This window comes from Protopterus annectens, chromosome 7.part1 (assembly GCF_019279795.1).
Source record: "Protopterus annectens isolate FY-2018-M chromosome 7.part1, PAN1.0, whole genome shotgun sequence".
Classification (NCBI taxonomy): domain Eukaryota; kingdom Metazoa; phylum Chordata; order Ceratodontiformes; family Protopteridae; genus Protopterus; species Protopterus annectens.
The window spans coordinates 133,801,487-133,825,968 of NC_056740.1; the positions used below are offsets into that span (position 1 = coordinate 133,801,487).

Here is a 24,482-nt window from a genome sequence, read left to right on the forward strand (position 1 = left end):
GTGATCTGTAGTGAGAGTAGGGAACAGGTGGAAGAGACCCTGGAGAGATGGAGATATGCTCTAGAGAGAAGAGGAATGAAGGTCAGCAGGACTAAGACAGAATATGTGTGTGTGAATGAGAGGGAGGATAGAGGAATGGTGAGGATGCAAGGATTAGAGGTGGCGAAGGTGGATGAGTTTAAATACTTGGGGTAAATAGTTCAAACTAACGGTGAGTGTGGAAGAGAGATGAAGAAGAGAATACAGGCAGGATGGAGTGGGTGGAGAAGAGTGTCAGGAGTGATTTGTGACAGACGAGTACTTATAAGAGTGAAAGGGAAGGTCTACAAGAGGGTAGTGAGACCGGCTATGTTATATGGGTTGGAGACAGTGGCATTGACAAAAAGGCAGGAGTTTGAGCTGGATGTGGCAGAGTTAAAGATGTTAAGATTTGCACTGGGTGTGACAAGGTTGGACAGGATTAGGAATAAGTATATTAGAGGGTCAGCCCAGGTTGGAAGGTTTGGAGACAAAGCCAGAGAAGCAAGATTACGTTGGTTTGGACATGTGCTGAGGAGGGATGCTGAGTATATTGGGAAAAAGATGCTAAGGATGAAGCTACCAGGTAACAGGAAAAGAGGAAGGTCTAAGATAAGGTTCATGGATGTGGTAAGAGAGGACATGCAGGTGGTTGGTGTGACAGAGCAAGATGCAGAGGACAGGAAGAAATGGAAACAGGTGGTCCGCTGTGGCGACCCCTAACGGGAACAGCCAAAAGAAGGTGATGATGACAACAAATCTGTATCCAGACTAGACTACCCACAGGAAAGGCAGGAAACAAGCTTAGAAAAGTGTTTTTTTTTTAAGTGGAAAGAGAGAAAGGAGGAGCAGAAATTAAGCTGATTGGCCTTCTCAAATGTTCTCCTTGTATTAGGTAGAATGAGGTAATGACACTAGACTGTTAGGAGGGTCCCAGATCAAATTTACAGTAGGGGCGGGCAACTGCAAAGCCACCAACTATATAGTCCAGGTGACCTCAGTCAGCCAATGACCTTAAACAATTCTCTCTCACTGAAATGCTTGATGGCTTTGGCTAAACCAAGATGTCCCTGAACATGTGCTCAGACACACAGCCTCCACAAACACTAGGCCCAAACACAAGCCTGAATATGGACAATGCTACAAATATCCACACTACTTAGAAACAAACTGCAGAAATGTTTCTCACAGCAGAAAAGCAGCAGTGAGCCTTTAAATGAAAGTTTTAAACAGCTAAAGGAGCCTCTAGAGAAAGCTTTTAACTGTAAACAAGTTATCAGAATCAAACAACCCAACAGATGCTTAATAAAAGTGGACAATTTCCAGTTAATACCTCACACCTCACACACAGTGAAACTAGCTAGAAAAATATACAGTAGACAAAGTGCTATAAATAACTCGAAAAAATAAGCAAACAAGCAGGATACTTAATGTTATATATTATAGATCTGAGTTTGCTCAGTGTCCTTCCTTCGATTAGTTCAGTGTGAAATGGCAGAAACACTCACAAACTTAACTTCTTAGGTAACAGAAAGTTGAAACCTGCGACAACTTTAAAAAAAAAAAAGCTCAAAAGAACCAATGAGGTGCTTAGTCTAAGCTGTAGTCCAGGTGACTTCAGTCAGCCAATGACCTTAAACAATTCTCTCTCACTGAAATGCCTGATGGCTTTGGCTAAACCAAGATGTCCCTGAACATGTGCTCAGACACACAGCCTCCACATACTGACAGTTTGAGAACTACATAAATGCCTCAGCACAGTCTTCTGTCTCAGATCGGGTAGAGACTGAATGAGGGGAATTGAATCAGACATCATAACTAGAGGTCTGATGAAGCTTGATTGCGAAAGCGCTTACCATTTTTTCGTTGCAGTAAAAGTGTTTATTTTATTTTTTATGCAAAAAAATTCAGTGTTTGTATTTTTTCCTGCCTGGTCACTCCGCTGTGATACTGTTATTATCATATATATATATATATATATATATATATATATATATACATATATATATATATATATATATATATATATATATATATATATATACATCTACTTTCAATCAATGAAAGTATGATCCATCAAATCCAACTTACCTGATCTTTATCCACCGAAACTGCATTTTAACGAAATATCAAACTGCCAACTACCATGGTAAACTGTGCCCCCTCCATGTCTAGTGTAATCTCAGAGTTGGTATATTTAAGTAGGGGTATGTGGGGGTCGTAGACCCCTCGTTGGTGGGTTCCATGTCTTTCCATTGTGTGTTGTTTGCATGGTGAGCCAGTGGCTCCTTTCCCTGGAAAAGGAATTTGGCAGTTCGTTGTTTCCTTGACTTGAGGTTTCAGTGAATAGTGAATGGGTAAGTTAGATGGATCGTACTTTTGTTTACTAAAAGTAGATCCATATATATATATATATACATATATATATACATATATATATATATATATATATATATATATATATATATATATATATATATACATATACATATACATACTTACATACACATATGCACTCCCATATGCACATGCATATACATATATACATACCCATGTACGTAGATGTGTACAGATAAGCCATACAAACATACACTGCTGTCTGCATACTAGAGAAATGGAGGGCAGCACGAAATTCTGATATACTCCCTTGTCCTCACAGTTAGGATCCAAGCAGTTCAGACCTGAGGTGGCTGTTTCAACATCCAGTTGTGGGTCAGAGGTTCAGGTACAGTGAGATTGGATCTGCATACCACAGATCCAAGATGTCCACTAGTAGGTCACCCTGGGAGCCGAGATTCAGGTTTACATACAGTAGGTCGGATCCGACACCCTCAGATCCGTGGAAGCAGAGCAGCTGTTCTGTGAAATCTGAAACACTGAAAGAAACGGCTGCAGAAATTAGGAGTTATGTACTTACCATAACTTGGTGTATGTTTTGCCCTTTCTCATTCTTGCTCACTGATGGGTTACACAACCAATCCTCGGATCCGACTCGGCTGCATTTTTCAGACTTCAGATCCTAATCTCCAGTTCCTCCCTCTTCCCATAATGCAACACACAGCCTCTAACTCCTCAGATTCAGTTTGATGCCTGTATCTACTGATTTATAAAGACAGGACAGAAAATAAAGAATTATGACTAAAAACCTAGGAACCCAAGGTTCCCATAGTGTCCAATTTCCTTTTAGAAATATGAGGCCGTGGGATGGCTGGGAGGGACCGTGAGAAAGAATGAGAAAGGAAAACACATATACCAAGTTATGGTAAGTACATAACTCCTAAATATGATGTCATCCTCATTCTTCCTCACTGATGGGTAGAATCCCTAGCTACAAAATTCTTGGGAGGCCCTAAAGGAAGAATATGCCAGAGCACCATCAAAACCAGAAGAAGGTCTGTTTCTGGAGACAATGCCCAGCTTGTAATGTGACACAAGAGCACAAGGATACAAACAAGTCACTGAATGAGAGATATCAAATGAAAAACTGTGATAAAAGGATTGATAAAGTAGTTAAAGACTTGATAGAATGGCTCTAGGAAGATAAAGCAATTCTAAACCACTTTGTAAACGAATCAAGGAAATGCGGTCAGTAGTGTGATTGACCAGGATGATGTATGGGACTGCTTAACCCAAGCTGTAGAAGGAAGGAAAATAACAGATGGTCAGATCTTTTGTACTGATGGACCTGAAGAAAAATTAGCCTAATTGACAAGTCAGAAAAATGACAAATATTGAGTAACGTCTACCAGTTCCTATTTTCCTCTGTGAAAGGACATTTTTGTGGAGAGTGGTTTTGGGAGGATGAGATAACTGCAAATCTTTTAATGAACAAATAATATAAATACCACTGTAATACAATTAGGTAGTGTGAGAAGACTATGCTTAACCTAAGCGAACAGATAGAAGGAGAAAGAGTTGATCCAATTTTTTTTTAATCTAAGGCTCAGGGAGATAAAATTTAAAAGCATGCCAATTTAATCTTGCAAGCAATGAAAGTAAAGGTTCTGAATAGTGAAATTAATGGACTCTAAGTCAGATTGCCGAACAGTCACGAGTGGAGTCCCACAGGGATCGGGCCTGGGTCCTCTCCTGCTTGGCATCAACTTCTCAGAAGTCCAGGCCAACACGGAGGGACTATGGCTGACCAAGTTCACAGACGACTGCAAGCTGGGAGCCATTATTAACTCCCCAAGTGATGTAGACATCCTACAGAAAGGCCTCACTGAGACCAATGACTGGGATCAAAACCATGAACTTAAGCTTAATGCCAAAAAATGTGGTGTCATCCCCTTTGGGAAAAACTTAGTTCCCACTAATTACCACATTGATGGGAGCCCACTGAACACTGAAGGCATTATAAGAGATCTGGGGACACAGGTTGACAGCAACCTCTCCTTCGACCACCACACTGCCATTGTGGTCAGAAAGTCCTTCTATGCAACACATCTCATTACCAAGGGTTTTGCATCCAGGAAGAAAGAGGTCATCATCTCTCTCTACTCTTCCCTCATTAGGCCAATCATCGAGTATAATGCCCCATTTGGCATGTACCTCACTAGACACATGCAACAGCTGGAAAGGCCACAAAAATACCTCATGAAGAAGATCCTAGGCCTTTAGCACATGTCCTACATGGACAGACTCAAAAAACTCCAGCTATTCTCTGTCTCATATCGTCTACTAAGAGACGATCTCCGCTTGACTTACAAAGCCATGTCTGACCCAGCTCTGTTAGAAATGCTACATCTAAAGAAACCCCAATCCCTCGACACCACACACTCTAGAGACCGCAATCTCATTACCACAATCAACAGAACATGCTGGAGGGACAGGTTCATAACCCAGAGACTGCCCATGCTCTGAAAAAGACTTTCCATACATGTCAAGGAGAGCACCTCACTGGCCCTCTTAAAGAGAAATCTTGATGTGTGGATGGGAAACATAAAGTTCACCCTGGGGATCACTCTAGTGGCTCTACTTGATAGAGGCACTGGGAACTAACTTTAGGTGTCATGATGCCAGTGCACTTCTACGGGCTAGGCTTGTAAAGGCTCCAGAGCCATTAGCCTAGTATTGACTTATGAACCTATGAACCTGCTGGTTAATTTCATGGATGAGTGAAGCGAACCTGCACTGTCTTACAATAGCTGGATACGGAAAAACCATACTGTCAGTTTTTGGGGATGGAGATCATGATGCTAGATCTCCAATGAGTGATATAAGAATGCCCAACTGGGCTCCAGAATCCATGGAGGACATCTCCAAAAAAAAGAGAGAGAGAGAGAGAAGGAGAGATATAGACCATGCCAGATGAGTCCAAAAAATACAGATGAGGATGACAGAGCTCTACAATTCACTAGCTTGTAGATACTCTAAGATTAATGGTGGGTAGGCAGATGCATAAATTAGACCCTGAGGCCAACATCAAATTCAATCATTCCTTGGGATAACCTTTAAAGGGGAAAAAAAGGAAAAAGGAAAAGGGTATCTGCTGTATGTGTAACTATGCGAAAAATAAGAAGGCCATGAAAAGGTTGGCCTAAATGGTGAAAAATCAGGTAGACAACTGGTTGAGGGCACGCTCATGGGGAATGACACTAGATCTACTAGCTGTCTGTCAGAGCGTTCGATTTCCACAATATGTGTGCTGGAGTTAGAAAGCAGTTTACAGAGATTGCCTATTGCCACACCTACAAGGCCTCTTCATACAAGGGATAGGATCGTATTCCTCCCTGTTGTTGATTTACTAAGATTCTAACATTTCGTCGATATGCTCTGCAATAGATGTCAAAGGGAGGACATCCTGAAAAAATATGCCAGGCAAAAGGGAAAGATTATGTGCTTGGAAAAGGTGTCACTTGAACTGTCCCTGCTACTCCAGGTGGGAAGTATATGTCGTCTCTGTGGTTTGAGGGGGGGGGGGGTAGAAGAATAGCTTGCCTACAAATAGGCTGTTCAACTGGATATACCAGCAAAAAAATGATGGGGAACAGAAGTGACACTGAGTCCAACTTTTGATTTCAAAAACATGTGATGTGGAGGTGAATCAACAACTCCATTTGGTTTGTAGTATTCAAGTAAGAACTTTTGAATTTCAATTTTGTCTCGATAATAGATTCAATTTTGCCATATTTATAGTAGTGCCCAGGGATCTGTAGCCTTAAAACAGGTAATCCCCACTTTGAAACAGTCGATACCTGGTCAGAGTGTTAAGATAACAGTTGTTCAAATATGGAAGACACCTGAAATTCTGTGAACTGGAGGAGAGCAGCCAGTACTGGTATATGTAGGGAAAAAAATTGTGTTAGCTGAGGTAAGTGTAAAGGGGAAGCTCTGAATTGGAAGTGACTGGTTCCCAACTGAAAGCGCTGAAGTCTACTGGAGCACCTGTTCAATTTGATGTAATAGTATGTGTCTCATAAATGTATAGAGCACATCCAAATGTCCCTGAGTTTCAGGTGAACTGCAACCAGTGTGAGCCAGATGGTACAAACCCAGGGTGGCTAAGATAAGTCCAAAAAGGACAAGCTGTGAATTGGCAGTGACTGGTCTCACATTCCAGGCCTTTAAGCTGATAGCCTTACTGCCCCTTGAAGGGATTTGACAGTGGTTAATGCAGTGGCATACTGGTTTTATTCATTTATAGTACTAGCAGTAGAAGGCCTGGTAATTCATTGCTACCTTAAGGAAGGAAAAGTCATTGGGAGAGGCATTAGACAATATTGTTCTGAAGGGTTACCAAAGCATTTGGGGAGATCTAACTAAGAATTAGAAAACTGTTAGGAAGCCTTTGGGAATCTGAAGTCCTGAAACTGGGGAGAGTAAAAGGACCTGCACGGTTTGGGAACTGTCTCTAGTACTGTGAAAAAAGTCACGAGCATCCGAGCTGTACAAGGAAGGTAGTATCACCAGTTACAAAAGACACCTGAATAGTCCCTTCCTTCAGCAGAGGCACCCAATGTACGGGAGTGCATCCCTCCGGAGCATGCCAGGGTGAATTGCCCCGAAGTCCATGCCTTAGGCTCATTGGTTCATTAGGCTAATGACCAAAAAGGGTTTTAAACCCCAGCCAAGCATACCAAACCCCTTGCAACTTCTGAGACTCTTGAGAAATATATGAAAGGATGGTAGGAGATGTCATTTGCAAACAGGGGTCTGGGAAATAAAGAACTAACAGGCTGACTGTGTTCAGATGAAGAGATAATTGCCAAACCAGGTTTGAATTTTTCTAGATGTAATTAAACAAGTGGGGAAAGTAATTACAATCAGGTAGAGCTCGGAGATCATCTCCCACATTTTGCCCCATAGGCATCTGTGCAGACTCTTCCATCAAGCCATCCATGCCTTCCTGTAAAAGAAGGAGGAAAAGCCACCACTCAACCTCTCAACCTCATAAAGTCATTTGCGCCAAGAAGGCAAGCAGAATAGCAGGAAGTTTGCTGCTACCTATCTGAGCTAAATATCTTAATGTTTATTAAGGTTTAAGGTCAACAAACATAAAGAAAGTCACTGGGCCTGAATAGGGTCTCTGGACCGAAGGAAACCCATGTTGACCTATTGCTCCAGATCTGAGAAAACTAGATCCCAGGAAAGGACCTAATTTCTCCAGTCCATCAGCTACTTTTCAGATCCTAAACGTTCTGATCCAAGGCTGCACTTACTCAATGGCTCGAATCACATGGAGAGAACTAGATTTGAGTAATGCCTAACACTTATCTTTCATCTCCTGTCTTAGAGCCTGAAGGTGGTTTGGATCCAAGATATGCCTGAGTCTGGCCTTTCATATCCTAGGCTCAGGATCCAAGGAAAAAGATGAGTTAAAGAGATGGGGTCCAAGGATACATAAAGATCCGAAGATTTTATATATATAAGGATAGTGCTCAGTAGCTCATATCTAATAGGATTATTAATCCGAGAAGTGCTTGACAATACATGTCAGTTCCTAGGCATGAGATCCAAAGGAAGCAAACATCTGCATATAGCAGCCATACTAAATACATCTCCCACAGCTGAGCAGATTGATAGAGAAAAACATCTAACAGTGAAGCCATCAGATCTGTGGAGGTCTTGGATCCGAATAGGCTATGCCCACAAACAAATTGTAATCCATCATATCCTAAGATTAGGCTCCAAGGAACCATTGAATCCCAGGACCAGGGTCTGAAAATAAGGGCTGAAAATAAACTGCAACCCATCAGACTCAAAGAACCCTGGATAAAAGAAATTCCAAATGATCCTTAGTACCTAAACAGACCAAATCTGACAAGACCTTTGGATCCGGAGAAGGTTCAAGGATCTTCGGGTCCAAGGGTAGGAACTGAAGTCCTGTATGTTGGTGCCATAATATAGTTTCTTTCTTTAGTAAGGGGGTGTGAGCCCCTAATGGAACTAAACCATCAAGAAGCAAATTGACAAGAACAAAAGGCTTACAACAACCAAAAACTTTCTTAAATATAAAAACTGCAGTCATCCTGTGGCTCCAATACTGAATGGAAGGCAAAACAAGCCATCCAAACAGGAACATAAACACCTGTGGAAAGAAACATAGACAAAACTAAAGGAGAGGAACAAGATTCAGCAAAAGAGAAACAAAACTGAAGGAAACTGCATTTTGCTATCAAGCAGAAAACACTAACTTCTACCATTTCCAATGACTGGCAGCCACTGTCATGCCTCCCGATCACATAGAGCAATAAATCTCTATAGAACTGAAGCCAAAAACTCAAGTCTATCAAACTTTGCACAGTGAGGGGAATGACTGCTACACAGCTCCAACAATGTCGAAAGAAGGGGAGAGGCAATAAAAAATTGTAAAACAACAGCTAAACTGCCAGAAGCATGCAAGGGAGACACAAAACCTAACAGAACGTACATACAAAATCGGAAAACTGTCTTTACAACTACCTATCCAAAACATCACAGTGCAGTTATCAGATATCTAAAACAATGCCTTTGATAATACAGAAGTCATTAGCAACAGTGGAATTAAAGAAGCAAGCACTTTCTAAGGAAAAGAGACTCAAAAGTAACGGAAGGCGGGAAAGCCTAAAGTAAACAGGAAAAGAGACAGAAAAATGTTACCAGCACTAAAAGGAAAGACGAGAGGGAGGAAAGGACTATCTCTCAAACACTACTTATCTAAACAGAAGATATAAAAAAAATAAAATCCTTACAGCTCCAGACTACAGAAACTTCTGTCTGATCAGTCTGGAGCCAAACGAGATCTGAAGAGTTAGTTTGTGCATTGCATTATGGGAAAACGGAGAAGCTTGAGATTAGGATCTGAAGTTTGGAAAATGCAGCCAAGTCAGATCCAAGCAAGGGATCCATAACCCATCAGTGACGAAGAAAGAGAAGGACAACATCATATGCAACAATTAAAGAAAAAGTTGGGTCCAAGGGGAGCTTTGGAGCCATACACCAATGCATTCCATTGCAGAGGACTCAAGAACTGGATCCATAAGTGCCTTGCCCTCCATGAGTACTAGGACACCATTGGAACTGAGGCTTAGGATCTGAGGAGCAGGAAGAAGGATCTGAAGGCCTCTAGATATTGCCAGCTGGTTTCAATTTAGTGTGGGGGGGGGGTTTGAGCCCTCAAGGAAACCGACAATTACAGGGTTCTGAGATGCAGAAGGCCAGCACCCAAACTCCACAACTCCGGCCTACAATAGTCCAAAAAGGGAAAATGGGTTTGACGTGAGTATAACATCTTCAGTCCTAAGGGAAGCACAATATAACATTATTTAACTACATGATTTCTCTCCAAGGCAAAAGTCTGGACATTCTGCAAACAACTGTACAGAACATATCAAAAGTATGAGCAAGTAACAGAAAGATTTCCTGTGCAAAGTTCAGAAAGAAATAATCCCATGGAACCAGATTTCAGGAACTGATAAGATCGCGGAGAACTTCTGCTTAAAGAAAGAGCAAATTTTTAATTCAAAAACTACTCTTGGAACAAACAAGCCACTTCATTAGAGGTCATGCCACTAAAGCAGGAGCAGAAACCAGAAAAAAAGGAGAGTTGGAGAACCAACAGATTAAGATAGGGTAGACCATTGCAAAACTTCCTGTCAAGAAATTCATTCAATTTCTATACGGTTAACGACTATCAATAAGGAAGCTGGAAGGTACATGTGCAATCAGACCTCTAGATCTACAAAATACACATAGATGGAGCAATGAGCCATCAGAAAGAAACAACTTAAATGTCACAGCACTAACACACAAAGTTTAACTAGCAAGGCAGTATGGATGAGTGAAAAAAAATCCCTTCTGAAGGAAAAAGATTAAGCTTCACAGGAAGCCCACCAAAAAAATAGAGATACAGTAACAATACAAAGAATGGAAAGTATTAAAGCCGCGGTGGATATTGAGGAAGGTATAAGAGGAATCAATCAGAAGAAACTTTAAAAAAAAGAGACAATACATAAGAAATAATTTTACATACACGAACCTAACAGCTCAAGACTTGAAATCATGCATCTGAGCACGGAGGCAGCAAATGAGATCCGAGGAGTTAGGGATGGTGTTGTGCATTCTCGGAAGAGGGTGGAGCTTGAGACTTCGATCCAAGTCTTGTAAATGTGGCCAAATTGGATCCAAGGGTCGGATCTGTGACCCATCTGTGAAGGAGAATGAAGAGGACACCATCAGAAAACATGTTTTGTGTCAATGTGCATTTTCTCAACAATAGGAAGTATGACACTATCTGGTATTATTGACTTAAGCAATAACCCATGCCTGGGTGTGGGTAATGCTGGATTTACCTATGGTTGGTGTGGTTTGGTCATGAGGGCAAAGCCCAAGTGGTCAAACAAACAACCGTGGGTAAATCCAGCATTACCCACACCCAGAAGTGGGTTATTGCTATTATACAATGACATTATATAAGAAAAAAATACTTACTTTTCTTAAATAATGGCATTGTATAATGCCTCCTTGCTGCCCTTCCGCAGCTGTCCAGTATTCTGCGGCAGTTCTGATGTACTGCGCATGCATATGGTTACGCAGTACATCAGAACTGTGTGTGTGGAAGCAACGGAGAAAGGAAGATCTTAGTTGCTTTTAAAAACTTGTCTCACTATGTTAAATGAGTTTAACATAGTGAAATAGCTTTAAAAAAAAAGCAATGGATATTTTCCTTTCTCTGTTGCTTTTTTTAAAAGCTGTTTCACTATGTTAAACTCGTTTAACATAGTGAGACAGCTTTAAAAAAAGTAACAGAGAAAGGAAGATCTCCGTTGTTTTTTTAAGGTATCTCGCTATGTTAAACTCAATTAACATAGCGAGATAACTGCAACGGAGCACTTATACTAGTGGAAAAAGTCTGGGCGACCGGACCTTTTTCCATTAGTATAAGTCTTTGATTTACAACATGCACGCAGACCAATCAGTGTGCACGTTTTGGAATATTAATGGGGGGGGGGGGGGTTGTTGTATCTCTAAATCTTCACTAATTTACTAGAAAAAAAAGGATAGGGCAAAAATATAAGAAAAAAAAAATCAGGAAAATTCTACAAAGTTCTGGAGAGGTCAGGTATGTAAATGGCTCACACTGAAACTTTGGTTCATAGATTCATAGGTTCATAGATTACCATTTTAAGGCTAGCCAGTTATCCCTTATAAGACTCAAACCCTGCACCTTGTGTTTGTAAGGCAAACACCTTAACCATTAGGCCACCCCTTCCAACCCACAACAGTTTTAATGACAAAGTCAAGTCCACAGGAAAAGACTACTTCATATTTTGTATGCCTAATCATACAGCCTTTAGATCCCAACCTGGAGTGTGGTTTTCTTGCATAAAAAAGGGGAAGACATTTTGTAAATGGAAAAATCCCAGATTGCAAAATATGAATTTTATCCGCACAGTACATTCTAACTTATATAACCTACTTCCAAGGTTGCACAATCATGGAGAAAACAGAAATTCCATAATAGCATGTGCACAAAGCACACGCAAACTGCAAACCTTGACATTCAAATGCATTAGCAGCAACCATTGCTGGAGAAACAAAAAAATCACAAAAATGAGATCAAAAATATATATATATGTCAATCCCTTGCATCAAGTCTTTGTAAACATTTGAAAAATCAGAAGACTTAAAAGAAGACAGCTACATAAAAATGTGACACTGTAATGAAATAGACAAAATGCTTTCTCTATAGTTGAAAGGATGGGGAAAGAAATTACATAGACAGCAGTGCCTGACCATTAGCACACATGATTAGAGCTATAAGCTGTTAATGAGCTACTTCCTGTGTTCCAGGATATGATTTCCCCCAGCCTTGATTTGCTTACTTTTTGACTCCAAGCAAACATTGAAGACACTTAACAAAGACAGTATTCCAGGGATGAGCCTGAAAAAGGTCCATGTGGATCAGTGCTCTAACTTTGTTAGCCAATATTATATGTATACATATATATATATATATATATATATATATATATATATATATATATATATATATATATGGTCTAAATTACCTTATCGAAGAGGCATTACAGCGAATGCCTCTTCATCAACCCGTAAAGAACGAACCGCCAGTCCCCCAAACGGCCGATTCAGCTTCGCTATCAGCATGAATTTGCCCCTTTCCCCACTGTAGTGCGATCTTGGAGTTGGTATGTTTAGTTAGGGGGGTATGTAGGGTTGCCACCTTTCTACTGTGCCATTTCCTGACAAACAAGCCCCGCCCCATGCACAATCAAGCCACACCCATTCCTTTTAATAGCCACACCCCTTTACTCTAGCACCCTTCAGCATAAGTCTTTAATATCACATACAGTTACCAATAAGTAGAAAAATGTGCAACGAGTCAAAAGTAAATTAAAAAAACTTTATTTAGCAATACTTCAAAAGGTTCACTACATACAACAGTACATCACACACAAGCATGGGAAAACTAAGCCCAAGTCTCATATCACAGGTAGTACTAAAATGGAAATACAATTAGATATTAAAAACACCAGTTCATTCAAAGCAGTACATTAAGGGTTCACCACACACAGTAGTAAAAGAAAAGCAACTGTTTAAAGTATCTTCAGTTTTGCTAAAAATCATTGCTTATACTTGAAGCCATATTTGGCATTTGATCTAGCAGCCTCAAGTAATGGCTGGTTATTTCTCACAAATGAATAAAATTGCAAACAACTCATGTTAAAGTTTAGCTTGACCTGCAACTCTGCCTTCACAAGTGACACAAGCATTCTATTTCTTACATCAGTCCACACATTCCCCATAAGTGAAAAAACCCTTTCCACAAAGCTATTGCTGGGGGGGATTGAAAGAGCAAACTGCACCAGTCTGTACAGTGGCTTGCAGTCTGGAGGTTTACTAAAATAAGTCACCCAGCGATCACTTACAGATGCCTCTGTCATCTGTAACAGGGCTGGCAATGCAGCAGTTAAAGTACAGTAGTCTGAGTAAAGTGCTTCAATGTCCACATCCAATTTGAAGAGGTCTGCAACTGTACGCAGTTCTGGCCAAGTTACAGGATGTTGGAGGCTGAGGACCTGCATAGCTTTAAAGGGACTATTATCATAGTCAAACCACTTCTGTAGGTAACAAAGTGCTTTACTGTAAAAATCACAGAAGGTCCTACAGACCTGCTGTGCGACAGCTGGAGTAAAGTGCTGTAAGGCAGATGAAACTTTAGTACCAAAGAACTGGTCATCTAGCCTTCTCTGCAACTCATCTTTTAGACTTTTCATCACGGTGTACAACTCTGGAGCAGAGAGAGTGTTACTTTCAAGTTTTGCTACAGACTTGTGGAATACCTGCAGGATATAGTGCATGAAATGTATGTAGCACTCTGCCTCAGACACATCCCCACTGATGCCATCCTCATCGGCCTCCACAAATTTCCAGATAAGGGGGTGACAGTCCTCATGCCCTTGACTAATAAAATAACTTTTAATAGCAGGCCAACATTCTACCAGCCTTGCCACAGCTGGGAACAAAGACAGCCACCTTGTTACAACATGTTGCATTATTTCCTTAAAGTCCTGGTCTAGGAAAGAATAGAAGCCTTTCAACAGTGCCATTTTTTTAGCAGATGCTGAAAACTCACTATGTATTTTCAAAGCCAGAGTCTCCACATCAAACTTTGCAAGGGCCTTGCTTGCATGCTTGGCACAGTTATGTATTACATGGCATAAACAGTTTGCTGCAATGATGTGAGGCACCTCAGATTTCAAACTTTTAAAAACAGACCTGTGCTTTCCATAATTGACTGATGCATTGTCTGCAGCATAGCTAGCAATGTTTTGTACTTTGAGTCCTTTATGCACAAGGATGTCCTTTATTCTAGTAAAGATACATTCAGAACTTTCGTTATGATCCTCATAAAAATCAAGGAGTTTCTGTTGTGTGCCATGGGTGTGAGTAAAGTACTGAATAACTAAAGGGAACATTTTTCTGTTCCCTTTACTGGATGCATCTGATCCCACTGAGAAATAGGAATTGCCAAGTTCCTGCAGAAGGAGCTTCTCTGAATGAGGTGCAAGAACATTCATGACAATACTCTCAGATTTTGTCTTTCCACAGGTGAATTTCGAAGCCAAAGTAGAATCAGGGAAGACTGTCGGTGCCAGCTTACCTCCACAATCTACGGATACATATGAGTGACCATGTTTCACTCCATGATAGACTGCTGTCACTTCAGCTGCAGTGACTTTGGAAGCTTCACTGGTTACACTCATTGGCTGAATAAACTTGGTCATTACGAGGTTCTGCCTCTGGAGCTGAAGGCTTTGATGATGTTTGTCTGACTTCTGATGGCTTTTCAATGCCTTTTCCCCATCCCATTTTACAGTGAATGTTGTTCCACAGGATGTGCACTTTGCCATGGCATCTGCGTTTGGAACAGGTCGCACCCATGAGTAGCTTTGCTCCCACACCTTATTATAACTACAGAAAAACCTCTTAGGAGATGCGCTTTCAGCCTCTTCTTGATGATCCATTGACCTTTTCCTGAACATGATTCCTGTAGGATCCTTGCTCAACACTACAATAAACCAAAACAGCTATTAATAGAAAATCAAAACACTTGTGACCAACACCAGTGCCTGGTGGGGCCTGTGTCAGTCAGTAGCCACTAGCCAGAGTTCACATTCACATGTGAATCTCCAGACTTTCACACCCTAGTAATACCAAGTTGGTATAGGGAAAAAAAATGAGACTCCTCATGAAAAATTACAGAGAAGGTAAAGCAATGAAAGGCAGAAGCAACTCCTGTCTGAGGGACTTTCTGCAGCTGTTACACATGAACCTGGTGTAACAGCAGAATATGCACAGAAGGCATTCAACTGTGTGTAAAACACATGGGTCAGACACTACAGCAATGCACCAAATTAAGACCCTCTACTTTTATGTAGAACCCACGTTATCCAGCTGAGTCTGAACACAGCAAGAAAGTTCAGGCATACTGTGGACTGACAAGATAAAGATGAAATACATGGCAGCTCAGCAATCATACCCTCTGGCTACAATTGTAATAACTTGCATAAAGACAAACAGGACATAGTGTGGGCCGACACAATGATAAACATGAAATATGTAACTCAGCAATCATAATACCCTCTGGCTGCAACAGTAATAACTTGCATAATGATAAGAGACCGTATGGGCAGACATAAAGACGAATTCCGTAGCCCCACAATTCCAGATGCAACACCCCATACTAAGTGCAAAGCATAGAGACCAGTCAACTTGGGGCTGGTTTCTCCCCTTTTCCACTCCAGATCCTCACCACCACCTCCTCCCACTGGCACAGTTAGAGTTGAGCATAGTGGCCAAGTGAAGACCTCCAGCACCCTATTTATCAAACAGTGCTTTGGGCCCCTGCTAAAGCAGTTGAGACACACTTGAGGTCTGATTTATATACACAAGGGAAAGGCTGGCACAAGTTTACTAACTATGCCCCCCTTTTCCCCAGACTACAACATAATCAGCCAGCTACTCCTTATAAGCAACTTTAAGGCCCTAACAAAGTGTGTTCAGTCTTACTGTGCAATAGTAATAAACATTGCTAGTTTGACCAATGCCAAGGTAATGGCCCAGTGTCACTAAATAAATATTTAAGTAGTCTCAAAACTTAAATATCTACACAACAAAACATTAGAAAATATCCTGTGTATATTCACTGTAACAAGCTCAAAACCACATGAGATATTTCACATTGACAGTCCCAAAGAAAAGCAACTACATTAAGCCTTGCTATATACCCAAGACACCTAGGAAGAAACACAGGTCAAGGTAAACATCACGGTGATGATAGACTAGAAAAGACAGTTCTATAGTCCAAGCATCCTATACAAATCATGTAATCATATATTCACTGTAACATCAAATGAGCTAAGCTTTGGTATAGACGGTATACCCTAGAAAACACAGATAAAAGGTAAACAGTTGTGATGACAAACTAGACAAAAAGCTACATTTAAGCCTCACTATACTACGAAGACTGTACACCCTAGAAAGACACCCTAGGAAGAAACACAGGTCAAGGTAAACATCACGGTGTGATAGACTAGAAAAGACAGTTCTACAATCCAAGCATCCTATACAAATCATGTAATCATATATTCACTGTAACATCAAATGAGCTAAGCTTTGGTATAGACGGTATACCCTAGAAAACACAGATAAAAGGTAAACAGTTGTGATGACAAACTAGACAAAAAGCTACATTTAAGCCTCACTATAATACGAAGACTGTACACCCTAGAAAGACACCCTAGGAAGAAAGACAGGTCAAGGTAAACATCACGGTGATGACAGACTAGAAAGACAGATCTACAGTCCAAGCATCTTATACAAATCATGAAGTCATTATACATTCACTGCAACCAAGTCCAAAACCAGATTAGAAACTGTTCTAGTTAATCACCACATGTTGAACATCTAGATAGTTACACACATCTTGTCACCATCAATGAATGAGATAGTGGCAGCACAGCTAGTGAATTAATACAAATTTAATATTTAAAAAATTCACTAGTAGCTGTGCTGGCAATATTTCATTCCCCTTGTCACACTAATCTTTGAAAATCTACCTTAATTCCAAAGAATTCATCCATTAAAAAAATTCCACTTACCTCCAGAAAAATCAGCAGCAGGGCTACTTAAACAAGCTCTCAGCAGCAGAAGAGAACAGGCAGCTAAAGGGCCAGCAAGCAGGGGAACACACCACCACCCAGTCCACAGCACTTCTCCTCCAGGGCAAGACTCCAGCAAGCAAGGCAAGCAGCAGGGCTAAGGCAATCCTTCCAGGCAGCAGGGCTTCCAGGCAGCAGGGCTAGACAATCCTTCCAGGCAGCATGCAATCCTTCCAGGCAGCAGGCAATCCACCGAAGACGTCCAAGAAATTTCAGATCTTAAGCACCACCTTTTACAGTACAGAGTAAGTAAAAGGTAAAAACTAGAAGCTGAAGCGCCGCTTTTTATGCAGAAATTTTCGCGGGCTTTGCAGGGATTTGACTAGCAACTCTACGTGTTGATTGGCTGCTTGCTGCACGAGCCTCGTCTGCAGCAAGCAGCCAATCAACAAGAGTCCAAGACGGGAATGTTTTTTTTTTTTTAAAAAATACGCGCTGACAAGTCTGACGTCGCTATTTCCGGACTCCGACAGCAAGAACCGGAGAACCGGAGTGCCCTACTGATTTCCGGGCACTCCGGAAAAAAAACGGAGGGGTGGCAACGCTAGGGGTATGGGATGTTTGTAGTGATGTTTTGTTTCTGGCCGGATCAGTGAGAATGTACAAATGAGTGAGTGCTCATTTGTGTGAATCATATATGGTTGAATTTAGTTTTGCATAATCTACGTAAGCAGGAGTGAGCAGGAAAATTAATGTTTGAATGAAAAACTGAGGTTGTGAAGATGTGCAAGACTGTGTTATAGCAGTTATCAATATGAAAGTGTTCACAGGTTAGGGACAGAGTAAAGGTTACGTAAGGGGATAAATTCAGGTATGTGCATGCTTTGTGCTGCATGTGTTCTGTGTCCTTTTGTAGTAGTACTGTTATGGAAAGTTTTTTTTAGTAGCATAATTCAAAGAATTGGGGTTAGGGTCATGGGTAAAGATAGGAGTATTGCTAGTCTTGGCACACTTGAATAAGGTGAACAGGGAGGCTTCCTTACAGTAGAATTTTCTTTTAAACTAGAGCTTAGGAAGACTAAAACAATGAAGAATTCAATAAATAAAAAAAACTGAATACAGAAACACCCTACTAGTGCTGACCCAGGGACAAGTGCTAACATGGGTCCTGTATGGTTGTGGAAACAGGAAAGGCGGCCTTCATGGGTTCTGAAGGGGGGATATCCAGGAGTTTGATATTATGGTCTTCAGAAATTTGGTCTTTAGATCTTATGGTTTCAAGATTTTGTGTTTCAACATTTTCATAGTAAACATATCTATACTTACACACACACACACACACACACACACACACACACACACACACACACACACACACACACACACACACACACGCACACACCCAATACAAGAGTGGGCAGATTTGAAAAAGAGTTACAATGTGAAAAAATGCAAGATTCACTTTCTTATCTTCTCGGCGACACCATTACAAATTGCCAGCAACCTTCCAGTAACAACATTTTGTGTGCATCAGTCAAACTGATCACTAACAAACTGTAAGGTCTCATGTACATATCTGAGTTACCTTAGAAGTCATCAGCATCAAACTTGTCCACCATTATCCCTCCAATACCATTCATCTTTTCCCCAAAATTGCTTATATATGTTACCTTAGAAGTAATGAAATGGTCAGTGTCTGACTGGTTGAATTGTATCTCCTTGGTCACATTTCCATGCTGACACTTTTCTCTCACTGTATTTGTTATTATGTGAATTAGACCAAGATACTACAGTCTGTGTGGTAACTGTATCTATACATGTAGAGTGTTTTGCTTTTTCCTGCTTTTGTGACAATAAAGTTAGTATATCTAACAGAGGATGGGCAGTGATAACCCCCCCTCCCAAATGGGGGATGCAGGAAGGCTTGCTTTCTTGAACAACATGTCATTTTGTTAGTGTGATTCGGTGGTTCAGGGATGTGTTTTTTTAATTTTTAGGACTGAGGGTTTATTCTATCTATCTATCTATCTATCTATCTATCTATCTATCTATCTATCTATCTATCTATCTATCTATCTGTATACCTACCTATTTATCTATCTGCATAGGAGAGAAACAGAGGAGAGAGCAAGAAATACTTAAATAAAGAAAGTTAAACATATGGGGGTTAACGTTATTTGGCAATTAATAGAAACAGTAATTTCAAAGAATGTGTAATTAAGCATTGCATGTGCCTACATTATCCCAAAGAAATACAGACATGTTGTATTTGTTTATCATTAAAATAAATTCATTGCTGTTGTGTCCTTGATTGTAAATTGAAAAATAGAAATCAGAAACTGGACCACTGACAGTTAAATATTTATGTGTGTTTTTAATTACAGTAAATTACTAAACTAAAATCCATGTGGTTAAATCACATTTTAAAGCCAACTATGGGTGAGTTAAGGTCTGTATATAAAACATGAGGTAAATTACAAGTCATTAAAATGAATCTTCCCACAAATGCCAAGTTGAAGAATAGAGACTGCAACAAACTCAGATTTACAGAAGTTAAACTATGGCTTCCTGTACAGACTTTTATTGAAACAGGTTTCTGACCCCTAACTGTATCTGGTATCCTAGAGGAGTGCTCATTACTCCCACACTGAGTATACTGCATTTTGTCTGGGGGGGGGGATCCTTTTTCATGGGCTGCTTGGGTGCTTGCCATTCTTCTCAACATGTATAATACATTGGAAGGTAAGCAGAGCCTGCCCTTTACCAGTATGGGACATTGCTAGTAAAGTCTGCATGAGTATTAATCCTTTTCTGAATTGATAAACTAACTTTTAACTTCATGGATGGTGCCACCAGTGTAACCTATTTCCATTTTGCAGTACATATCATCTCAATACTTAAAATATGCTACAAAAGATAGATAACACATGGTGCACCACTATAGTACCGCTTGTATTAACCTATTCTTTTTTTCTTTTTAGTATCTATTGGCAATGTTGTGAGATGTGATTTTTGTGTAATTACTGATACAGTGTGTGTGTGTGTTATGTGTTAAAATAATCAAGGTATGGTTTCACTCTAAAACTATTACAATGCCAAAGTCTTCTAAACTTACACATATGTAGCTGCTACCAAGACTTTGTTTTATAGATACAACAACCAAAGTTGATTAGGTCATATCTCAGATGCAGGGTATAAAATGCAAAACAAATTATCCAGACCTTAAATTGAGACATGACTTCAGTAACATGACCTCTACACATACCTGGTCATCAGCGCTGAACTGTCCAAAGGAGAAAACACGGGATTTTAGCTCCAGTTCCCGTGCCCTCTCTTCCTCTTTAGTTATGGTGTCCTTTAGACTGTCTATCTGTTGCTGCAACAAATTTGTTTCATGGTTCCTGCAATAAGGAAGACATATATGCTTACTGCAAAAACAATTTTTTCATTAAATGAATTACAGTAGTCATTCATATCTGTATACCAGTTCCAGGAAGGGTGAAATGTCCTCCTAACCAAACCCATTTTCAATGAAATGTACAGATATGTTGGTGTTCTAGGCAAGCTGGATAAGAGACCTGAAAACTATTTTGATAAAGCGTATACTTACATCAATGTAAATCCAAACTTACATTAATGAGTTACAGCAAGATAATCTATTCAGTGAACACATGAACTACAACAATAATTATTCACCAGCATTTTCCAGCAACAGAGATGTACTGCACTCCATTCATGAAGAAAATACAATTATATTTCTTAATCACAAACAAGACTGGAAGCAGCAAAGAAGGATAAATTGGTGTTTCATTCTCCTATGAATGTGCCGCAGTCTAGTAACAATGCACAAACATTCCTTGGAGTGTCCAGGTGGATCTCAGCATCCCTTGAGCCACTGAATTATTACCTTGTTTCTGTTTGTGGATGTGCAACAGTGGACCATTCCAGGTCCCCCACATACTCCTACCTCCTCCAGCATGTGTGCTACTGAAAGATCCCAGGTCATCTTGGTCATAGTCATGTTTTTATCTTTTAACACTACAGAGCACGAATTACAGTCATAATATTCCTTCATAATAATCTAACATGTATCATAATAATGAATATAGTGATATCTCAGTAAATAAAATCATGTTAATGTGCTTTGCCTAAGTAATTTATACCAACTAAAGCAGGTTAGGAAGATCATATAGCAGGTGGGTGTCATTTGCATTTGCATGCTCTTCTGCCTTTTAAAAATATGAGTAGATTATTCTTTGAGGTTTACTGCATCCCTTACTCACACAGGCAGAAGACCTCTGGTAGATAATCACAGCAGCGAGGTGTCACGGATGTCATGTAAAAAGAAATGACCGGCATATGAAATTAAATGGGAGCTGTCTGAATTGATGAAAACTACATTCCTCCAAAAGAATTGCTGGGAAAGGTTTCTTTACTGGCAAGGTATAGTGAGCTCACAGTTGATTATATTAAGAACAAGTGGCAGTGAGTGCAAACATTTGTCAACTGTGTAGAAACATCACAGCATTTAAAGTATGAAGTAAATATACATATATATATATATATATATATATATATATATATATATATATATATATATATATATATATATATGGGATCCGTACAAATGCTCGACTGCATCTTTCACCGAATCCCAATTTGGTGAGCATACTTGCGCGAAAGTGCTGTTCACCGAAGCAACACTTTCATGTGTTGTTCCAATCATACTACGGTGTGGTAAGGGAAAATTCCCTTTTTCCCACTGTAGTGCGACCTCAGTGAGAATATTAAAGTAGGGGGATGTGGGGGGAGGCAAGCCCCCCCACATCGGGGGGGGGTGCAGGGGGGCTTGCCCCCTGCATTTAAGTAGATTTTGTGTTTTTTTTTTTTAACATACATTAACGAAAGCGCTTTTTTGAAGAAAGCGCTTTCGTTAAAGTGTGTTCGGTGATAATGGATTTGGGCTTTTGAACTTTCATTCAAAAGTCCTAGCTTCATAAAGATATATATATATATATATATATATATATATATATATATATATATATATACAGAGAGAAAGAGAAAGACTGAATTTTAAGTCAATTTAAAAAAGTTGTTGTCCTACTGTGGCATAAGTGAGAAATCAAATTAAATACCTAATCAAACCAGACAAACAACATGGAGTGAATTAGCTTAACTTTTTCCAAAACACAAATAAAATATTTTCATATGCTTTGTACAGATGGGCATTAGAAGCAGAAAGAGTGAAAAATACAACAGTCAGATTAAAAACGTTTTTCAGATTCAGACAGCATAGTCCACGATCCTATTCTAGTCCATGCAACAAATATGGCAGCCAAGATACAAGTGTTTTATCAGACCCTCAAAACACCCCATACATGAAACTTGGCTGTAGCTCATAGTGGCTGAGGAGTGGATCTTATGGATGAAACCTGCACTTAACAAAAAAAAAAAAACTTGTTTCTGATACAACAGGCAAATTACTGCATGTTACAGACACTGGAAACTTTAACACAGGAATGGATAAACAAGCAACTGTAACAGATGAAGAGAGTTGACAACCTGGAAGGATCACAAACTATGTGCCAGTCATCCACTGGTTCAAACAATATGCACCACTCTTGTGATCAAACCATAGCAAGTGTGAGTAAATCCAGCATAACCCATACTCAGTCATGGATTATTGCTAAAATAGCTCACATTGATTTTCTGTTCTCATTTGCAAATATTTTAGTCATAGGATGGAGTAAAAAGTGTTGCCCTGTCAACATTACCCCACATATTTCATCAAACTTTATGGCTATATTTCAATACATTTTCTCATTTCAGACTCAGTATGCTGAAGTTGCAGACTGAGTACAACATCATAATGATAAATCTTTTCATGATAGACAGACAGCCACTGCATGACTTTTTGCCAATAATTTATTTATTTTTCTACTGGTTTTCTGAGACACACTAAGCTTAACTAAGAGAAAGATCTTTTAACTGAACAAGTAAAGAAGCTTTCTGCCTTATTTGCTCAAATTATACATTTTTTTTCACATTTATACTGCTTAATCCTGACAATGAATGCTGCAAATTCAGTGCTGAGATTAACCTGTGCTGAAATGTTTGAACTGTATGTGGTCTGGGGAAGCTGCATTTTCTTAAGGCGAAAGAGCTAAATTCTGGAAGATATCAACCTGAACATGGAGGTGATATGTCACCTTTTATTGGACCAGTGGAAATTATACATTACAGCCTGCTGGAGCTCTCAGACTACATCAGTTTTTCTTCACAAGCAATTCATGGAAAGGACTATAGAATACATAATTTCTGACTCACTTTACAAGAGAGATAATGACAAAAAATATTAGTGCACTGCTTAGGTACTTAGATGTATGCCTGGGGAAGGCAGGGTAGTAGTGTGTGTGTGTGTGTGTGTGTGTGTGTGTGTGTGTGTGTGTGTGTGTGTGTGTGTGTGTGTGTGTGTGTGTGTGTCTGTATGTATGTGGAGGTGCATGAGCGTGTGTTTGTGTGTGCGCCAGGGATACTATCTGTCCCTCTTTACACAGGACAGTCCCTATTTGGGCAGTTATGTCCAGTAAAAAAGATGAAAAATAGCAAATATTCTGAGATTTTAGAATAAAAATATTTCCCAAAGTTCTAGTAAAAGTTGCATAAAATGATAATTGTGCATCTGAAGAACCTTAATGCAATATGAAATGACAAACAACTCAACTTCTATAAGAATAAGCATGCATTTTTTTTTTTTCAGTTAAGTGAGCGTAGTCTTTTGACTGGTTGCACTTATGATTTGCCCTGGTAAATTGCAAATTCTCACAAAAATGTCCAACTTTGGGTGGGCATCTGAAAAAGTGGCAACCCTAGTTTGTGTATGTATATGTGTGTGTGTGTATGTGTGTGTGTGTGTGTGTGTGTGTGTGTGTGTGTGTGTGTCTGCCTGCATGCGCGCGTGTGTGTGTGTGTGTGTGTGTGTGTGTGTGTGTGTGTGTGTGTGTGTGTGTGTGTGTGTGTGTGTGTCTGTGCAAGGATCAGATACTATAAAGCATAATATGCATGACACAAAACCTCTTTAGTATTTGTTGTAGCTATTCTCCAGGTTTGTCACTGGTATTCATCATGATCTTAAGCCATCTACTCAGCATTAGCAAGAAATTGCATGCAGCTCTGGGAGTAAGGTACTGTTAGCACACTTGAGGATTTCTGAGGGTATAGTATCTTTCCTGATGGGATTTTTCCAGAACAAAGTGTTTTTAGTGCTAAAAGCACTCTCTTCCAGAAACAACTTGATAGCAAGATTAACAAGTGCATTGGAAAAGCCCCCACAATGTTTTTCAGGCTGACAAAGAG

The 24,482-nt window shown here is 39.9% G+C and overlaps 1 protein-coding gene across 1 annotated transcript in view; it reads right to left on the bottom strand.

Annotated features, from left to right (window-relative positions):
- The window catches only part of CFAP100 (cilia and flagella associated protein 100), a 375,752-nt gene that overhangs the window by 92,531 nt on the left and 258,739 nt on the right, over positions 1–24,482 (bottom strand). The window contains exon 9 of the mRNA XM_044078592.1: positions 20,389–20,524. Within this exon, the coding sequence (XP_043934527.1) occupies positions 20,389–20,524 (136 nt within the window). The remainder of the gene's footprint in view (positions 1–20,388; positions 20,525–24,482) is intronic.